This window comes from Panthera tigris, chromosome F2, assembly GCF_018350195.1.
Source record: "Panthera tigris isolate Pti1 chromosome F2, P.tigris_Pti1_mat1.1, whole genome shotgun sequence".
Lineage (NCBI taxonomy): Eukaryota > Metazoa > Chordata > Mammalia > Carnivora > Felidae > Panthera > Panthera tigris.
In genome coordinates this window covers 18,713,908-18,734,490 of record NC_056676.1, presented here as the reverse complement: position 1 = coordinate 18,734,490, position 20,583 = coordinate 18,713,908, and the positions used below count along the sequence as shown (strand labels likewise).

Genomic DNA, 20,583 nt, shown 5'->3' with positions numbered 1-20,583 from the left:
GCAACTACAAAAACAAGTACAAATTAAACAGAATAAAAGAAGAAAACTTATATAGCATGTTAACTTACCAATAATGATTTGGCTATAACATTTTCCACTACTTTTAAATCATGTTTCATAAGTCGGTGCTTCATATTTGATCCTTCCATTTCCTCATCCGCAAAAAAACGAAAAAGTAGGGGTTCATCTTTGAATTCACTTTTCTCAAGGACTACAAAAAACAGATTCAAATTGTTCCAATTAATCCAAAAACCAAAATTATTTTCCACACTCATAGACATTCAGTGAACAAGTTACATTCACAGAGATCCCTGCGATACTGTTCTATTTCTACACCTTCAAGCTGACGTTTCCTTTAAGTTACTATTAGCTAAGGATTTTGAATTTTTGAGTATTTTTTTCAATGTTGAATTTTTTGTACTTACCCGTCTGTCACTTTCCAGATTAAAATCCAAATTTAAATAAAAGATTATATTGAATCAAAATATGTATGCAATCCAAAAACATAGAAATCTACAGTGTTTTGAATTTGTAGTGAACATTTGGAATATGTTTTTAATATCCTGAACAATTATGGGAAAATTCAAATGGGTAAATGTTACTCTTATGTGTGTGAGCAATTCCCACTGTGGTCACTTTTGTTCCAACACTTCAAACCAGAATTGTATCTTCTGGGTGAAATGTGATTTTAGTTTCCACTAATTCTTAGTTCTTTTCTGTTTAAAAACATTTTTCTCAAATATTCTTATTTCGATAAAGGTCAGTTTTTTCCCTTTTATCTGAATGTTCATATTTCCACCCAAAGTCCCTAAGATTCCTGGCATGCCCTGAGGATATAGGGTTTATGTTTTGTTGACCTTTTTAAAAATAAGGCTAGGGGCACCTAGCTCTGTGGGTTGGGCATCCCACTTTGGCTCAAGTCATGATCTCTTGGCTCTGGAGTTTGAGCCCCATGTCGGCCTCTGTGCTGGCAGCTCTCAGCCTAGAGCCTGCTTCGGATTCTGTCTTCCTCCCTCTCTCTCTGCCCTTACCCCAACTCGTGCTCTGTCTCTGTCTCTGTCTCTGTCTCTCTCTCAAAAATAAATAAACATTAAAAAAAATTTTTAAAAAGGCTAAATATTGATAGAATTTATATTCAGTGAGATCCTGACAGCTGGCAAAATGTTTTCAAAGAGGAATCTTCTCTATTTCTATTTATCTATCCTTAGTACTTTGAAGCGCACTTGTTGGAACAGCGGGATTCATTGAACCGGGAAGCTAAAGAGAAGATAATGGTCCCATGGCACTGTAGAAAGTTTGTCTTTATGATGAAACAGACCTCCGGGTATGGGATTGATTCTGGGTGTAACATTGGGAGAATTGCTTCCACTCTTTGTTTTTTTAAATGTTTATTTTGAGAGACAGCGTAGGGGAGAGGCAAAGAGAGAAAGAGAGAGAATTCCAAACAGGCTCCATGCTGTCAGTACAGAGCCCGATGCAAGGCTCGATCTCACAAACTGTGAGAGCATAACCTGAGTCGAAATCAAGAGTTGCTGCTGAACTTCCTGAGCCCCCCAGGAGCCCCTGAGAAGTTACTTAAACTTTTGAACCATAGTTTCCTCATCAGTAAAATGGGGGCAATAAAACCTTCTTCATAATGTACAGAACTAAAATGAAGTAATAAGTGTGATTACATTGCCATATAGAAAGCAATACAAAATGACTGCTATTTTGGGGCACCTGGGTGGTTCAGTTCCTGTCTCCTCCTCTTTCTCTGCCCCTCCCCTGTTCTCTCTGTCTCAAAATAAATATACATTTTAAAAAATGATAGCTATTTTATTTCATTATTTTTACAGAGTTCCACATAATAACTGTTGACTGGATGATGTATGTATTGATCTTTGAATGGAAGATTGGCTGGCAAATGAAGCTATCAACCGCAAATTAAAAAGTGACACAAGTCACAGTTGACAATACAAATGAGAATACACTTGAGATCAAGTTAGGTCTTGACTATGTGATCTAAGCACTTTCCCAAAATGTACATGGTATTTTGCTCCTGCTGTTTTCCTCCATCAAACAGTCTGTCTAACAGGAGTGAGAAAGACACCGGCAAGGCCAGGCAGCAGTCAAATTGGTTGTGCTTTACCAACATTGACTTTTGTAGAGAAAACTTTTGTTTTTAACTCAGTATTTTTTAAATTCAATACTTTAAAATATGTAGATAAAATTACTGCTCCTCGACGCTTTAAAGAGAAAAACAATTAGAATATTTGAAAGTTTTCAGCTTGATACTATAGTTTTAAGTCCTTATAATAATGTCATTTTCCTCATTCAATAGTTTGTTCTTCATGGACTGGTATTTCTCTTTCACAACTCATACAGTGTTCTAGAGATAGTGGGATATAATGCAATTCCCAAATGCATATATGCTAACCAAAGATGCTCTCAACATCACTGAAACTTTTGCTATCCTTCCTTCTTCGTAAAAAAGGTGATAACCTTCTGAAAGTAACTGACAAACAGGCAGAAGTGTTATCCAGTATCCGTTTATAAACATATAAAAGCAGTGAAAAAGATTGTTTGGGTTTGTGGAATCTGTAAGACGGTATGAACAGAGAGGGAAAACTAAGTCTCATTATTTTTATAAATTTAGGGGGAATGAAGTCATCAAACAAGAAAGAAAATCTTTAATTACTAGACAAAATGAAACAGATTTTTCCTAGAGATTTAGAATTTTATCCTCTGAGATAATTTTAAAAGCATTTTTTCGGGGTGCCTGGGTGGCTCAGCTGTTTAAGTGTCCAACTCTTGATTTCAGCTCAGGTCATGACCTCATAGTTGGTGGGGTCAAGCCCCACGTGGGGCTGTGCACTGATAGTGAGGAGCCTGCTTGGGTTTCTCTCTCTCCTCTCGCCTCTCCCCACTCACACACTTGTTCTCTCTCTCTCAAATAAATAAACATTTAAAACGAATAAATAAAAGATTTTTTTCTAAAAAGAACAATAATTACCCACCATATAGGTTCTCATTTAATCATTAAAAATTTTTTTAGGAGGCGCCTGGGTGGCTCAGTCAGTTAAGCATCCGACTTCGGCTCAGGTCATGATCTCGCGGTTCGTGAGTTCAAGCCCCGCGTTGGGCTCTGTGCCATCAGCTCAGAGCTTGGAGCCTGTTTCAGATTCTGTGCCTCCGTCTCTCTCTCTGACCCTCCCCCGTTCATGCTCTGTCTCTCTCTGTCTCAAAAATAAATATACGTTAAAAAAAAATTTTTTAATGTTTATTTTGGGGAGAGAGAGACAGAGAGACAGAGACACAGTGTGAGCTGGGGAGAGGCAGAGAGGGAGACACAGAATCCGAAGCAGGCTCCAGGCTTTGAGCTGTCAGCACAGAGCCTGACACAGGGCTGGAACTCACGAACTGTGAGATCATGACCTGAGTCAAAGCCTGATGCTTAACCAACTGAGCCACCCAGGTGTCCCTTATTTAATTATTTAAAAATATACCGGCATTCAAAAGAACTACAAGTCTGATCTAAAATTATTTCATTTTTTTAAAAAAAGCTATTTTTTAAAAAAAACAAAACTTCTAGTTGAAACTTTTGCTTTTCTGGAATCAGTCTAGAAAAACAGAAGGGAAGTCATGGCAACTGGTAGATAATAGTAACTAGATGTAACAATGGCACCAGTGGTGAAATTGAATGCAGATGTGGTGATCCAGCATGGACAAGTGGCAAGACTCACACAGTTTTGCTGGTTCATCTTGAAATGCCTTAATACTGAGATACTCCCAGGGTCCTAACAAAAACAAAACAGTGAAATACATCTGTAAGCTCCTAGGATAAAAATCCCTTACCATGGTGCATAAATCCATTGTCACAGAGTCCGACGCCAAATATCATTGCCTCTTCTCTGGTACGGCAATCCCCCTGTTAACCACATAAAAATATATCACAACTTAATAGGCAACTAAAGGCTTTGTTCTGTCTTTAACTCATTTGACATTCCCAGCATGACATTGACAAAGCCATTCATTTATTACACCATACATTACTTTTGTAGGCCCAGAATGTACCTAATTGCTATAGATCTATATAGATTTATAGATAGATATATTTATCCACTTGATTATGAAAATACCTTTTTTTGACATTAAGTGAAAAGCAAAGATTTAATATTTCCTGAGAAAAACCACAGTGTTTAAATATGAAAATATATAAGTTAACTTAAATTTATTGCTACTACAAATGATCCTTTTCTCTTATTTTTTCAATCTTGTACACCAACTGTGCAGCCAGAAAATTACCAAATACTGAAAACACACTAAATAAAATTAATGAAAAATCATTGTGCATGATCTGTGCTATCACTTTCCTGGCCTTGTTCTTTAAGGACACCTAAAGAAATCAACTACTGTCAGATGACTTGTAAGACACTGAAAGTAGGGTGTCTGGCTGAGCCTATACGTGCAAGCTTCTCTGTCACTATCCTGCAGAGAAAATAATCAGATCATACAACTGAAGCAATAAAGAAAGCCCAATACAACCTTCTCATATGTTTTTATCTAGAAAACTTCTGGTTTATTCATATTAAGTATGTAATTCATACTAAGAATATATTCATATATACGAATACGTGTGTGTGTGTGTGTGTGTGTGTGTGTGTAAACCTTACAGTTGTAAGTTTTGTGGTTATAAAGTGCTGTCTCATCTTATTTCTTCCTAGTCAGGTTGGCCCCTTACTGTTGCCTGAACTCTGTGCTTATTTTCATCCTTGCTTTCACGCTTCTAATCATTCACCTACAATGCATGTTTTGTATGTTTTGTCCACTCATTTGTTTTAAAGTATCTGTTGTCGGTCCTAACAAGTTATTCTAATATCCCTGTGCCTGTTTCTCTGTTAGATAATAATTCCAGTAAGTAGTAATAAACACTTGTGAAAATAAAATCCAGAGAGTTTAAGTGACCTGTCCAACTTTGCAAAACTATGTATCAGCAGAACCATCATCAGATGCTAGGTTACCGAAGTCCCAGTCCGTTGTCCCAATTTCTACTACATATAATTTCTAAAGACATTATTGTAACAGACCCTTAGGAAAATCTGAAGAAAAAAAATAATTGCAACCTGGGCCAGCTTTTGAGCAGCTTATTCTATTCTTCTAATGCTCACACTTGAAAAGTAAAAAAAAAAAGAAAAAAAAGCCAAAAAGAGAAATAGTTTGCTCATTGATTTCCATGGAGTCAGAATTTTATTTATTAAGCACCAAATTTTGCTTCAAAACAAAACAACTTTCTTCAGTTTTCTCACAGAGTCAACATATGGTACAAGTTCATGGGAATTCTATGAGATTATAATTTCTATGTGAAACCCTAATTCTGATACCAAGTACAGAACCAATTCCAATGACATGTATTGACCACAATGTTATAAAAGGCTCTGACTCTAGTAAGCCCACTGGATATGTGAATTAGTTTTTATCTAAAGGTAATTGTTTGGTTTAATCTAAAATCTTAACTTCAAAATAGAATACACACTTGCATGAAAGTTCAGTGTATGTGAATAGGTACACTTCAGTGATACTCAAATTACATTTAGTTTTCTTGATGGATCTCAGTTGATATTTTAAAAATAGGAACATCTTCCTTTTGAGAAACCATATAACATAAAAATCAAGTTTGAAGACTCTGAAGTCAGATTAACTAGATTCAACTCCTAACTCTGCTTCATATTAGCTGTATACACTTGGCCAATGTATCTCACTGCGTCCTATCTGGGATTAAAAAAAAGTTCCTAAACCATCTCAAAGTTTAAAGCAGCAGTGAAAGTAACTCAGCAACTTCTATTTATCTATTTACCTGTGCAATTAACCAGTCTATCAGTTTGTTGGCCATGACTACAGATTTGTAGGTTCTTAAATGGTAGTCTTTATCTCTACAAAGGAAACAGAAGCCAAAACCATTAAGCAAGAGGACAAGTAAGCGCAGGAAAACATTTCATTTAATATCAGTGTGCAACAGAAGATTCAATACAATCTGAATCTATTGTCCAAATTATGTGCAAATAAAAGAGGTTTACAAGGTATATATAACACTTGAAAACTCCTCCATTAGCTCATATCAGAAGAGACCCACAATAATGATATCAAAGCAGGACATTTCTTCTTTGACATTTTCTTATATACCAAGTAGATTATTATTGTTTTATTATCTGATAACATAGCTAGAAATATAATATCTCATTAATAAAAGAATAACAAAATAGAACTTCTTCCCTTAAAACAAGATATACTCTACACACACACACACATACACACACACACACACAAGTCCTCAAAATGTAGAGAATAAAGCAATCCTTTTATTCCTGAATTTTCCAGGAAGGCTGGATTTGCACCAGAAGATTATTCGTTTGGCTCAGCTGCAGTGGCAGATAGCAAGGCTGTCCTGAGGTAAACATACTGAGAACCCTGTCATTCATTTTGTCTGATCAGAGCACGGACAAGTGACACCACATCCCCAGGGAACCAAGGGAACCAGCCGACTGTACATCAGCCTATCCTTTCAGCAGACTTCTCAGATCTGAGAAATCACTCAAAGTTAAGTTAGATACCAACAAAGTGCTCCCGATCAGAATCGGGCCCCAAGGGCAGAAATCTATAATTCATTCATTTTGCAGGGCTGGATCAAAGGGAAAATGACAGTCTTTTCAAAATGTCAAAAGATCCGAACCTCAAACAACTTGAAGTGATAAATAATTACTAGCTCTGTTCACAGTTCTTCAGCCCCTGTCAGCAATTTACAATTAATACTTACCTCATTTTATCCACTTTCATAAAAAAAAAAAAAAAGTCCCTGAAATATGGTTGAAATTTCTGAGATTTTAGTAATAAAAACACTAGGTTAGCCAGTAATCACAGCAGATTCTTTTTTAAAAAAATCCTTTTAGGGGCGCTTGGGTGGCTCAGTCGATTAAGCATAGAACTTCAGCTCAGGTCACGATCTCGAGGTTTGTGACTTCCAGCCCCACATCAGATCCTCTGCCTCCCCTCGCTCTCTGCCCCTCCCCACACATAAGCCCACACGCTGTCTCAAAAATAAATAAACATTAAAAAACTCTTTTAAAATCTATCTCCATGTTTCTGATACCTCAGTACCCATTTCATTTTGGTTTCCATAAGCATCAATAAGAAGGAAAAGGGTACTCAGTCTATTACAAACCACATGTGGACCTGCACAATTCACCCAAGCAATTTTTCTTTTTGTAAGTGGAGTTCACACATATTAAAAGCATGACTATCATACATTCCATCCATTTTATGGCTTTTTTTTCCTTTAAATTCTCCCTTGACAACTCATAAACAATTGTCATTTCTAGGCAGAGAACAATTCCTTCATATCAGCTCGTACGGAAGGTAACCTTCTTGATAAGAAGTCCCCTACGGCTAAGAGATATTTTCAGAGTACATTTTCTCACATACAAAATGTACCTAGGTACACAGGTGACATGAAAAATGTAACCACTATTGCTTTTTATTAGTTTAGCAGGAAAACAAATTTAAGTAGCCAATTAGTACTGAGTGAAGTAACCATCTTTTAGTACTAAGTTATCCAAAATAATTGCAGGGTGTCTGCTAGAAACCTAGCAGAGAATCCATAAATATGGGTTCGTTTTCACTTCTTTTCACTTCACAAAACTTGTTTGTGAACATGAACAGGGCACTTTCAGAAGTGATGGGCAAGATTCCGTTTCTTCCTCCAGGATCTGCACCATGTTCTCTATAAAACATTAGTGGGCATTCCATGACACATAAACAGCAACTTCTGAATTGTATTGTTTGTTTGTTCTTTAAGCTCTGAGTTTCTTTGGAATTGGAAACCAGAATGAAAAATAGAAACATGGCACATCAAACATTTGGATTCCATAGCCACGAACTGAAAAGCCTCTTCATTCATTGTGGAAATAATACATCCATTTTTTTTTGTTCTATGTGAATATTAAGTTTCAGTTAATAAACTCTGAATGATATCTGCCCATCGGAAATTAGTGTAACATTACACTACATTCTTTAAGTGTATATGTTACAAAAATACAATAATACTCCTGAACATTTTTATTAGTAACAATAAAAAACTCAGTTTTCTGCTGTCTTTTTAAAGACATAAACTGAAAATTAATTATGATTCCACTACAAAAAGACAGGCATATCTCTTCAGAAGGAAAATCATGGTTGAGAACAAAATTATAAAATTTTACTTATTAACTCCAAAATAATTTTTAATTTTCAAGTACAAAATCTTTTCTTTGGATAAAAAAGTATTAGAAGGAAATATTATGAAAATACACATCCAAGTTTCGATTATACAATTTAATGAAAAAAAAAACAATATACAGTAATCATAGTATTTCCAAATCCTCTCCCAGTCAACTATTACTTACTAAATATTAACTCTGGATTATTTCATTATCAAACCTGTAGTTTAGTATGAATTAATGGCAAATAATTTTAGAAATCAGAATAAAAAGAATGGAAGAAACTGCATAAATAGAGCTTCAGAAAATTTAGAAATATTTTAAGATAAGTTATTACTTAAAATAATCTTTAAAAGTAAACTTTTCACTTATGGAAGAAAAACAAAATAAGCCAAGAGGTTCCAACTGAAGGATATTTACCTAATATGTAACATAAATATTTCCCTGTAAGTTGTCCAAAAGTTAGACTCACCTTATCACTGGAGTAAACAGACTATGGAGACGGCAATATAATCTCACTCCCTATTATAAAATAAAGATATGTCAAAAACAAGGAAGATCACTCAAAGACAGACCAATGAAATTGTAAGACAAATAAATTCACCGTAAACATTCTGGAATCACTATATAATCTCTACCAATTTGAAAGTTATTCAACTATTATACTACATCAGAAAAATAATATAACTGAAACAATAAAAAGGGTTTTTAAAACTATTTTTCTTAAAATGTAAAATTTACAGACATAAGTAGAAAATAAATCTATGTAGCAATACCTCATACTACACATTCATTACATGTCAATATAAATTTTGTCAAGTGTGCAAACAAAACTGTCACATAAATTTTACATATGTACATTATTTTTTAACTTATTCAAGTATAATGGCCACTTGTTACTACATGTGACATTGTTTTCAATGTATACGATCTTCTGAGTAATGCAATTTCATTACTTCCATTTAGAACTACAGAAGAGAACAAAAAAAAGTGATTGAACCCTAAAACTCTTTAAACAGCAAGAAGAATTGAGAGGCTTGCTTACCTATGCCATTTTCTATGGCATAAGAATTCTTTTAAGTCTCTCAAAAGCATTTCATCCTGGTAAAGTATGACATGAATTCTGCTATTGATAAAAGGTTCTGGGAGAGGATGTTACCTTTGAAATCACATCCTGCATCTCATTTCTTGGATAAAATGTTCCATCATCATAGCGAAATCTATATAACATCTGTTCTGGCTTGAATTGATGCTTATCAGTAACTAAGAACATAGAAACAATATATTAAAATACTGACAATATAAAAAGTGGCAAATACAAACAAATTTATAAAATACAAATTCCCAAACATTGAAACTTGGGAGTTTTACCAAAAACTTTTGTTTTCCTAACACAGTAATACTATTTCAGTAAGATTCATGATAAGATTTTGTTATATGATACATTTATAGTTTCCATATAATGATTTAGGAAATAGAGTTTAGCAACATTCAACTAGCATAGTATGCTGCACGTGTATAGTGTATTACTTTATTTATATAAATATACAAAGTTGTATTTTCTATTTCTCCACAATGCCACAAAGTCAAGCAAAAAGGGCCCTTTAAAGAGCGGATAATCTAATTTGTGGGTTATAATTCAATTCTGAGTCCTAGAAGTGAATTTTAGTATTTATCTGTTTTACCCCACAGCAAACAGGCCAAGACCACACATACACCAATCTTGACCATTTATCCTGTGTTTGGAACTCTGGAGTAGATTATATAATTTCAATATGTACCTTATCCCAAAATTTCAACAGTTTTCTTAAGCTGAGAAATGCTATTCTTACATGTCATTTATTTTTTTTTTCTCAGCAGAAATGAGAACGGTCATCCTTCACTTTCATCCTTGAGATAAGACTTTCATATTCCTAAAGACTCCTATTTAACTTCCTTTCAAGTTTTCTTCTTTTTAGGAGAAATTATTTTACACACAGTCTAACAAAGACTTTCTTTGGGAAAGAAAAAACCTCAAATTAAACCTCAAAGAGTTTATATTTAAATGTTTTATTTACAGGGAATGCAACATTTGCAGAAGAGATAATTTGCTGCAACAAGCTCTATTTTCACGATTAGATGGAAGACTTTGACCTTTATTTTTGTTAAAAATGTTGAAGGGGGAGAAAAAGTTGTCAGAATTAATTTCCATGAACTACATTTGGTGAATCCAGAAGAAAGCCGAACGACTTATCTCACACACACACACACACATACACACGTGAAGTTTCAGCTATTTTACCCCAACCTATCCAAACTATGTGCATGGCTTGCAGCCATCAGATCGACACAGGACTGCTGCCAAAGAAAGAAAGACAACACAGCCTTTTGGCATCTTTTTTTCCAGATCAAGCCAAAAAGAAAAAAGCATGTGTGAAAGAAAAATAATATTGAGAGACATATTTTGAAATCTTATGGCATGTTTCAGGACCAGTTATTTATTTCTTCTCAGCAATCTACCTCTTCTCATTTTTATCTCCTAAGATTCATTGAAATAAATGATTGTCTTGATATTTCAAAATTCAAGGAAACATTGGGCCCAAATGTCTCCTGCCACAATAAAAGAAGTGGTGGTTTAAAATTTCTATTCAAAATGGAGTGCTTTGTTGTATGGCAAACTCTTGTGACCTTGACAACTCATCTTGGGTTAATTTGCAACTCTTAGCTGTTGCCTTAAAAAAACAGCGAATAGTTTTGCACTCACCTGCACTCCCCCAACTTCTTGAACATGGAAAATGGGTTTATGAGTTGTTGAGAGTTCAAGTTATCTTATGGGGAAGGTTGCTTAATGCCATCTTTTAAACAACTATGCGATACAGTGGTATTACTAGGGATACCCTGGTAAATGTTTAGCACCTGGCTTTCTTGATGGTGGGAGAGAAGAAATGCTGATTTGTAGTATTCACTAATTTCTGTGGTATTAAATAATCCCACACTGGTCAATTTCAAACTACCATAATAAAGTCACTGAACACAGAGTTAGACGAGCAGTGATACATTATTATTTACGATTTCCATCACACAGAAATAATAGATTTTAAATAACACCAACAATAACAGATAGGAGAAAAATAACACCAAGAACATAGAAAACGTAGTACAACAATTAAGAAGTGATGAGTTTTAATAATATATGAACTTCAGGGTGCCTGGGTGGCTCACTCGGTTGAACATCCAACTTCGGCTCAGGTCACGATCTTGGAGTCCGTGGGTTTAAGCCCCACATCAGGCTCTGTGCTGACAGTTCATAGCCTGGAACCTGCTTCGGATTCTGTGTCTTCCTCTCTCTCTGCCCCTCCCCTGTTTGTGCTCTGCCCGCCCCCCCTCAAAAATAAACACTAAAAGATTTTTAAAATAATTTATGAACTTCGTTTCTAATACAATTTATGTACTATTTATTTAATTTTTAATAATAGCTGTGCCTCACAACGAGCTTGCAAATTTTTAAGAAATTTAATTACCAACTCTCTTAAGTTTGTACAAACCAACTTCACACACCACCGGATATAATGAATGAGGTCTCTGAATTCTTGCTTAAGCATTTATAATGTAAATAGTAGACTCAGACAAGAAAGTATTATCAGCATATCATACAGAAAGCATATGCTGCCTCAACCCAATAATTCCTGGTATAGCCGGGCTTTGCTTTTATGAAGTTCTCAACAATATAAGCAATGTGAATGATGGCAATAACAGTCAACTCTTTTTGCATGCTCTCTTTAAAACAGATGGTCCATTCAACTTTATTTTAGGAACTCTATTTCCACTAGAATGCAGCTGGAACCACATACCAATAAAACTAGCACGTATGGCTCATATTTCTCCATTCTAATAAAATTACTAATGTGAAATCGCATAATATGTTCTCTTACCCCTAGTTGTGGGGGGGACTGTACAGGTTAATTTCGGACACTTAAAAAGGGTGATTACTTTTAGCAACAAAAATTCTGTATGCCAAATCTAACATCACCACTGACCAAATCCTGATAACAATAGTACAGGCCACTAAAACCAAACTGCGACAAACAATTGTTATAATTTCAAACTTTGCATTTGAAATTTCAAAATAAATTTTAATCCAGAATTTATCTCCTTCTTCCTTTTCAAAATGGTATTGGAGAAAAGTGGTGTCTGAGTTGGGGGATAAGTTGATTAGGACTGAAATTCTCTCATTCTGATATCCCTTATAAAAAAATCTTATGTTCTTGATGTTTTTTCTCATTAGAGGGAAGCAATTAAAAATATTGTGAGGGGGGCTCTTGGGTGGCTCAGTCGGTTAAGCCTCCAACTCTCGATTTCAGCTCAGGTAACAAACTCATGGATTGTTGAGTTTCAGCCCGCATCGGGCTCCATGTTGACAGTGTGGGGCCTGCTTGGGATTCTCTCTCTCACCTACTTTCTCTGCCCCAACCTTGATTGCTCTCTCTCTCTCTCTTTCTCCCTTTCTCAAAATAAAAAAACTTAAAAAAATATTGTGAGAAGCATTTTAACAGAATAAATACGGGTGGTTCCCTCTCTGTGGAACTCTGTAATTCCTTCAAGAGCTTCCAGCAGTTTTGAACTGAAGAACAGATAAGACACAAAAAGACTGTTCATAAAGATATTTAATAAATACTATTTCAACTCTACTTTGTACTAACTTACAATTAACATGAACATGTTTGAGTAGTTGTTCATGACTTCAGGCAAAGTAACAGCTTTGTCATTGCAAAGTCAGTAAAATTCCACCCATAAGAGTTATATCTTCAATTTCCAGAACCCAATGAACTATGCAAATAAGTAACTAATTATCATACAATTCCTAGATCACCTTTGATGAAAGATGAAAGCAAGAGTGGAAGGATGGCTTGAAAATAACCTAATAGCTCCTTTCAAAGGACATCCTCTCCGCACACCTTAACTCCTTCCGGCTTTGCAAATAAAATCTGTAACATACTTTAATCTATCATAAGATACCTCATAGTCAAAACAGGAAAACATGACAATATTAGTGTGTAACTCTAAAATATAGTAATAATCTGGGGCACCTGGGTGGCTCAGTCAGTTAAGTTTCTGCCTCTTAATTTCACCTCAGGTCATTATCTCACAGTTGGGCTCTGTCCTGAGTGTGGAGCCTGTTTAAGATTTTCTCTCTCCCTCTGCTCCTCCCCTGCTCCAAATAAATAAATAAATAAATAAATAGTAATAATCCCATAGAAGTAAAAAATGTTGCATTTTTTAAAACAGTCTTTTAAACAAATTTAAATAGCAACATCAATTGTTGATAATTTTAAGATCTTTTTTTCTTTTGTTTCTAGTTCATAATGGTTTGAAGTCACTCAAATTAACAACTTAAATTAACAATCATGAAAACCTCCACTGAAATAGAAATTTTGAAAGTTATTTTTATGACTATTACATGCTGACATCATCATAAAACAATGACAAGTTTATATAATGATTACTCTGTCTTTAATATATTTCCATAGATCTTATATTGATCTGGGAGCTATGCCTCAGTGGCAGAAATTGGATCACTGTTTAACAAATTGGTTTAGCTTTTGTCTTTCCTGAGCATGCAGCTACACTACATTTCTAAGTTTCTCTTGCAAGAAGTAAGGAGTGGCCACATAACTGAATTGCACCCAAGGACATGCACACAAAAGGCACAATGGAAAGTGTACAGGCCCATTTAAAACAAACAAAACAAAACTCCACCACTCCTTCAAGGCAACCTTTAAGAGCCTTGCACTGAAGATCAGTGAGCCTCTATCAAACACCAAAACCCTGTGTGGGGGAGAACACCCAACCTCATCTACCAAAGACTGGGCTAGAATGTAAGCCACTAGATTGAAACTTATTTGTTACGGCAGCTAGTGTTAACCAATACTTTTCTTTCTCAGTGCTCTCTGCAAAACAAAAAAAGTTAATTTTCCCATCCTATTAGATTTCTGCCTTTCTGAAAGGAAATAGGTCAATAGCTGGATTGCCTGGTGAAGAGGATAAAAGGATAGGCTTAAAAAAACTACTAGACCATAAGAAATAAAGGTCATTAGTTCATGTTTACATACCTTAGAGCACGTAGCAGAGTATCTTACATGCAGAATGAAGGAAAGAGTTGGTAAGGAAAAAAATAAACCAAGGTGATCATAAACAGATTTTCCCTTCTTTGTTCTATTGGTAATACATAGTCCCTGGAAGTACGCCGTCTAATGAGAAAGGAATCTCCTGATTTCTGAAGGTCAATGATTGTATGCAAAACCTCTCTACATTCCACCTACTTGAGCTTCAATGGACGACAGGACAAAACAAACACATTCCCTTCTTGACCCAAGTATACACTCGGACGTGGGCTTTGATGAAAGGAAAAAGCAGCAGCAGAGAGGAAAGTCATGTAGCTCAACACTTTTTGATATTTACTTATAAGTTTTTGGATGATGCTTTTTAGCATACTAGATACTAAAGGGTGATTTCATAGTGTTAAAGAATCAAGTACAAAATCATATATAATTTATCGGTATTATCTGTTTACTCAAAATATAATTATTCATTGATCCATTTACTGAGCAAATATTTATTGAGCATCTGCATGTGATGGGCACTCCAGGTATTTACTATATATTAACTAACAAGACTCCTGTTCTTATGGTACTTATATTGTGATTGGTGGCTAGAGTAGGTATGGGAGACAAAGAGGGAAGTAATAAATAAATAAAATAACATGATAATTTTAGCGAGTGATAAGTTCATGAAGAAAATTTCAAAAATTAAAAATGCAGTTTATTGGAATAATGGGATGAGTCAGAATGTCATTGAAGACGTGAGTCATGAATACTGAGACTTTTATCATTTCATTTTCTGCTCTATCTCTAGCACCTAGAAAGGTCCCTGGCATATATTAGGAACTAATAAATAATTGTTGAATGAGAATGGCAAGAACAAAGTTGCTAAATATACAGTCATCTTGGAGTGTTCAAGGGAGAGACAGAAAGCTGCAGTGGCCACAGTGTAATGAGTTAGGTATAATACCATGTGCTGACTCACAGAGGAAGTCAGGGGCCCTATCATGTGGGGCCTTATGGCCCATGGTAAGAGATCTAGACCACGGTAAGAGGTTCTGGACTTCTCTTTGAGTTTAACGGGACTCCAGTAGATGATTATAAGTAGGAGGATGCCTTGATCTTACATCTGTTTTAAAAGGTCTCTTCAGCTGTTATCTGAAGAGGAGGACAATAGGGATAGTGGCCGAAAGTGGAAGCCAGGAAAGAGAAGATGGTGCTTGGGAGGAAGGTGGGATTCTGGAAGGGAGAGAAGTGGTCTGGTTCGGGACCTATATTGGTGGTAGAGTTCACAGGGTTTGAGGGCATGAGGGATAAAAAGGAATTCCAGATGATTTCTATCTGGATAGATGGTGGCACATTACATCGGTGGCACCCAGTGCGCTGGGGAAAAACTGGGAGAATCTAGCTCATTTTCACCCCACTCTAATTAAAAACAAAAATGAACACTGAAATACCTTAGCTTAATAGCCGTATTTATTCACAATTACCTCTTTTTCTCTTCTCCCACATTTTGCATTAGAAATTCTTCAAGCTTGGGGTGCCTGGGTGGGTCAGTCAGTGAAGCGTCTGACTTTAGCTCAGGTCATGATCTCACAATTCGAGTTTGAGCCTCGCTTTGGGCTCTGTGCTGACAGCTCAGAGCCTGGAGCCTGCTTTGGATTCTGTGTTTCCCTCTCTCTCTGCCCCTCCCTTGCTCATACTTTGTCTTTCTCAAAAACAAATAAACATTAAAAAAAAATTTTTTTAAGAAATTCTTCAGGCTTTACTTCTTACTCCCATCCATGATCACTGCTTTCTTCTTTGTTATTGATGTTCTCAGCAATCTGGTGCTCTCTCAAAATGATCCCCAAATTTGTCTCTGGATCTCTCTCTACCCTGAGCTTTACACACGCATTCCCAACCTCTTACTGAGCACTCCCCTGTGGATGTCTTATACCCAACCTGCTGCAAACGCTTTATCTCCTCCACACCCTCCTCCTCCTGAATAATCATCCCTGTCATCTAGATAGAAAGTTCAGAATAACCTCATCTTCTTCTTCATTCATCTCCCACATCCAACAGTTATCAGACATGCTATTTCAGCTTCACCAGAATCTCCCCAATGGACCACTCTCATCGTGCCCAAGAACACAGCCCTCAACCTCCCACTGCCGGGAAAGGCTGGGGTCTCCTGGTGGAAGGGGCTCTCCGCAGTGTCCCAAGTGTCTTCATTCCATGTTCTACGCTGCTGTATCTGAGGACTCTAAAGCCAAGTTCTGGCCACTCTTCTGCCTAAAAGTGTGCATCACCTTCTCACCTCCTTCAGAATATGCCCCCCATATTACAGCCAGAGAGTTAACATCTTCTGGGATCAGAGGTGCCTACCTTTCTCACCACATCCTCCCTCCATATATTCATCCATGAAGTATACTCTCTTGCCATGTGACATTCTGTGCTAGTTCCTGAAGAGGCCACCATGAACTTTTTCACTCCCATGCCTGAGCACCTATACCATTCCTCAGGGTGGGACATCCTTCTGTCCTTCTGTCCCCGTGAGAGTTCTACTCTCTACATTGTGCAACCTTAATGCCCTTTCCCTCATGAAGCAGTCCCAAATACTCCAGTGAGAACCTGCTATTCCTTCCTCCACACTCCCGCACTTACCTGTATTTCTAATTCTTGCCTGTGTTGTAGTCGTTCGTGTTAAAGTTAGCAAATATATCACCATACCCCATACTCCCTGAAATGTAGTTCTGTATTTATTAGTCACTCAAATATGTTGTTAAAAACACATAAGCATCCTATAATGTGGTGATTTGCTCTACGTTAAATTGATTAATGAAATCATGCAATCTGTGGATAAACAGAATAATTTAGTTCTTAATATTTTATAATTAATAATTTCATAAAAGAATTACCATGGTGGATGATTCCATTTTCTAACAATGCTTGTCCTAAGTGAACCCCTTCCTCAGGCCTGTGAATCTCTCCAATTTCCAACAGCCATGACACAAATTCACTGCAATAGAAATCCAGTGAAAAAGTTATTTTTTTCCTCTGAAAGTCTATTTGTACCATGCTTTCATCAAGCAGCTATGGAAGGAGTCTCAAATATAAAAAAAATATTTGCAGTGCATTTCAGCATGCATTTTTTCACATATGCAAAGCCCAAAATTATTTAAATTTTACTCTATTCTAGGAAACAAATGTCCATAGCTTACCTAAACTATACTTAATAACCAGTCAACTTACTGAGACCTCTAATAAACACAAATGGAAAATTTTAGAGTAGTTTTAACTATAAAGAGAATATAAGAGACCCTAAAGATATCCAACAGACAGAATAATAATGATTTAATATATAAGAAACAGACTGTCTGGAATGTGGCTTTTCAGGCACAGAGAACCAGTGTGTTTGAAACTCCAAGAAGGCAAACTAAAAATTAAAAACTAAAAAATAAAAATAAAAAAATCATATCCCATATGGTGGACAGAATTCTAAACATGTCCTCTTACCCCCTACCCCCATCAAGAATCCCATTCCTTGGGGCGCCTGGGTGTCTCAGTTGGTTAAATGTATGACTTCGGCTCATGTCATGATCTCTTGGTTTGAGAGTTTTGAGACCCACGTCCGGCTCTGTGCTGACAGCTAAAAGCATGGAGCCTGCTTAGGATTCTGTATCTCCTTCTCTCTCTGCCTCTCCCCTGCTCGCTCGCTCTCTCCTTCTCTCAAAAATAAATAAACATCAAAAAAAAAAAAAAAAGAATCCCATCCCTTGGTTTTGTAATCAAATCCTAATCTAGGTAGTGCTGTGAATGGATTTTGTATATGAAATTTAAATCCCAAGTCAGCTGACTCTCTAACTGAGAGTGGTCCTGGCCAACAGTCAGCACAGAAATAGGATTTATACTTACAGCCACAGAGGACTGAATTCTGTGGACTGAAGTTGCCAGCAAATTCAATGTGCTTGGAAGCGAATTTGTTCTCAGAGCCTTAAGATAAGGGCCCAGCCTCAGCCCAACCCACAACCTTGATTTTGGCTTTGTGAGACCCTAAGCAGGCAACCCAGTATTGCTCACCTGGAATTCTTTCTGACCTAGAGAATTATGAGCTAATGAATGGCAGTTTTTTCAAGCCACTAGGTGTGTGGTAACTTATTTTGCAGCAATATAAAATTAATACACACCAAAAGCCATAGGAGAGTCTTACTATACTGTTTTCAAATGTTAAAATTATCTAGTAAATTCACTGTTGTATCTAAACTTTCATCCAAAAGGAATACTCCAGCACGAAACAATCCATCAGAACTGTCCACCGCATACATCTACTGTGGCTGTGAAGGACAGAGAGGATCACAGCTCACATCTGTCACCATTTTGGGGTGGGAAGAGGAGCCCCAGATATCACAGATAAGTAGGATGATGCTTTGCAATACCGGAGAGCACCAGCTGGGTCATGGTAATTGTTATGGCCATGTGGTATCATTAGGAGAACACTAGATACAGAAACGTTTTACAATGAAATATTTTATGGTGCTCATGTTATAAAAACCTAACATTTTGGGGCGCCTGGGTGGCTCAGTCGGTTAAGCGTCCGACTTCAGCTCAGGGCATGATCTCACGGTCCGTGAGTTCGAGCCCCACGTCAGGCTCTGTGAGGACAGCTCAGAGCCTGGAGCCTGTTTCAGAGTCTGTGTCTCCCTCTCTCTCTGACCCTTCCCCGTTCATGCTCTGTCTCTCTCTGTCTCAAAAATAAATAAATGTTAAAAAAAAAAAATTTAAAACCTAACATTTGAACTCTTACATAAAGTCACAGATACATTTTAGAATGGTTTTAATTTTGCACAGAGGTCAGAGAAGCCAAGCTATGGAAAATGTCGAAAATTACTTTTCCATTTATTTCAAAACCAAAAGCAATGCATATGGCTGCAGTCAAATAACTGAGGGACATGAAATTCTAAACATGGATATCTAGACTAAAAAGTACATTTTAAGGCAGAAGAAGTTGTTAAAATGCTTTTAATTCTTTTATTAAATAGGAGCCATCCAAAAGAAAGTTTAAACAGAAGTAAAACTTCAGTTTTGTCCTCAATAGCACAAAAATAGTAAGAATATCAACCCCATAGCACTGTCACAGGATTAAATGAGCTGATAAATGATAACGGCCACAGTGCCTGGCACATTTTGAGCGCTTATTAAATGTTAGTGGCTGACAGGTGAGTTGTGCTGTTTGGTATGTAGCTAAAGCATCATTTTGTTCTGATGTCAGCAGATTCCTGAATGTGTCAAAAAATTAGGAAAAGAGCACTTTCTAAGTATTTCTATAAATTAGGAGCATAGGATAAAAAAAGAGAAGGGGTATGAAAGGAAGTTAATGGGTGGCTTTACTGCGGGACTTATTCAAATCACAAGGAGATCCCATTAACGCTCTGCAAAAGGATTGTAATCCAGTCAAAAACAATCTCCACCTTGGGCTGTAACACAGAGGTAGCGTACTGTAGTGGGAAAAGCCACAATGAACACAGCTAAAATTTACTGTGTCTCTCCTATGTACAAGGCGCTCTGGAGAAGGCTTACAATCAATCATTGCAACTAACATGCATTATGGTCAGGGTAAAGGGTTAACAAAACCCTGCTCTTTCAATTAGGAAAACATGACCCTGGATTAACTTTCTAGCTCTGTTTCCTAGAACCTGATGAAGGCAGGGCATCAGCTGTGTTGCCAGGCAGCATTCTTATGGTAAAAATGACCCCCGACGGGTAAATGGAATATTAATAAACACCTGGTGAGAAGCCATAGCTTGAAGTGACACTCTTATAAGTAGGCATGTCCCTATGAGAAGTGGGAAGTTATGCCTAAAAGGTTATAATAAGAAATAGTGTCTCTGTGGGGCACCTGGGTTGGCAGGCTGAGTGTCCGACTTCTGCAGTTCCTGAGTTCAAGCCTCACGTCAGACTTGCTGCTGTCAGTGCAGAGCCTGCTTCAGATCCTCTGTGCCTGTCTCTACCTCTCCCCCTGCTTGCACTCTCTCAAAAATACATAAACATTAAAAAGAGAAGAAAGAAAGAGAGAGAGAGAGAGAGAGAGAGAGAGAGAGAGGAGGGAGGGAGGGAGGAAGGAAGGAAGGAAGGAAGGAAAGAAGGAGGGAGGAAGGAAGGAAGGAAAGAAGGAGGGAGGGAGGGAGGGAGGGAGGAAGGAAGGGAGGAAGGAAGGAAGGAAGGAAAGGAAAGGAGAGAGGGAGGGAGGGAGGGAGGAAGGAAGGGAAGGAAGGAAGGAAGGAAGGAAGGAAGGAAGG

The 20,583-nt window shown here is 36.9% G+C and overlaps 1 protein-coding gene across 1 annotated transcript in view; it reads right to left on the bottom strand.

Moving 5' to 3' along the window:
• PREX2 (phosphatidylinositol-3,4,5-trisphosphate dependent Rac exchange factor 2) overlaps positions 1–20,583 on the bottom strand; it is a 288,123-nt gene that overhangs the window by 147,636 nt on the left and 119,904 nt on the right. The window contains exons 11-16 of the mRNA XM_042973055.1: positions 17,206–17,306; positions 9,388–9,491; positions 8,701–8,750; positions 5,834–5,909; positions 3,835–3,907; positions 69–211 (exon numbers count right to left, since the gene is read on the bottom strand). Of these exons, the coding sequence (XP_042828989.1) occupies positions 69–211; positions 3,835–3,907; positions 5,834–5,909; positions 8,701–8,750; positions 9,388–9,491; positions 17,206–17,306 (547 nt within the window). The remainder of the gene's footprint in view (positions 1–68; positions 212–3,834; positions 3,908–5,833; positions 5,910–8,700; positions 8,751–9,387; positions 9,492–17,205; positions 17,307–20,583) is intronic.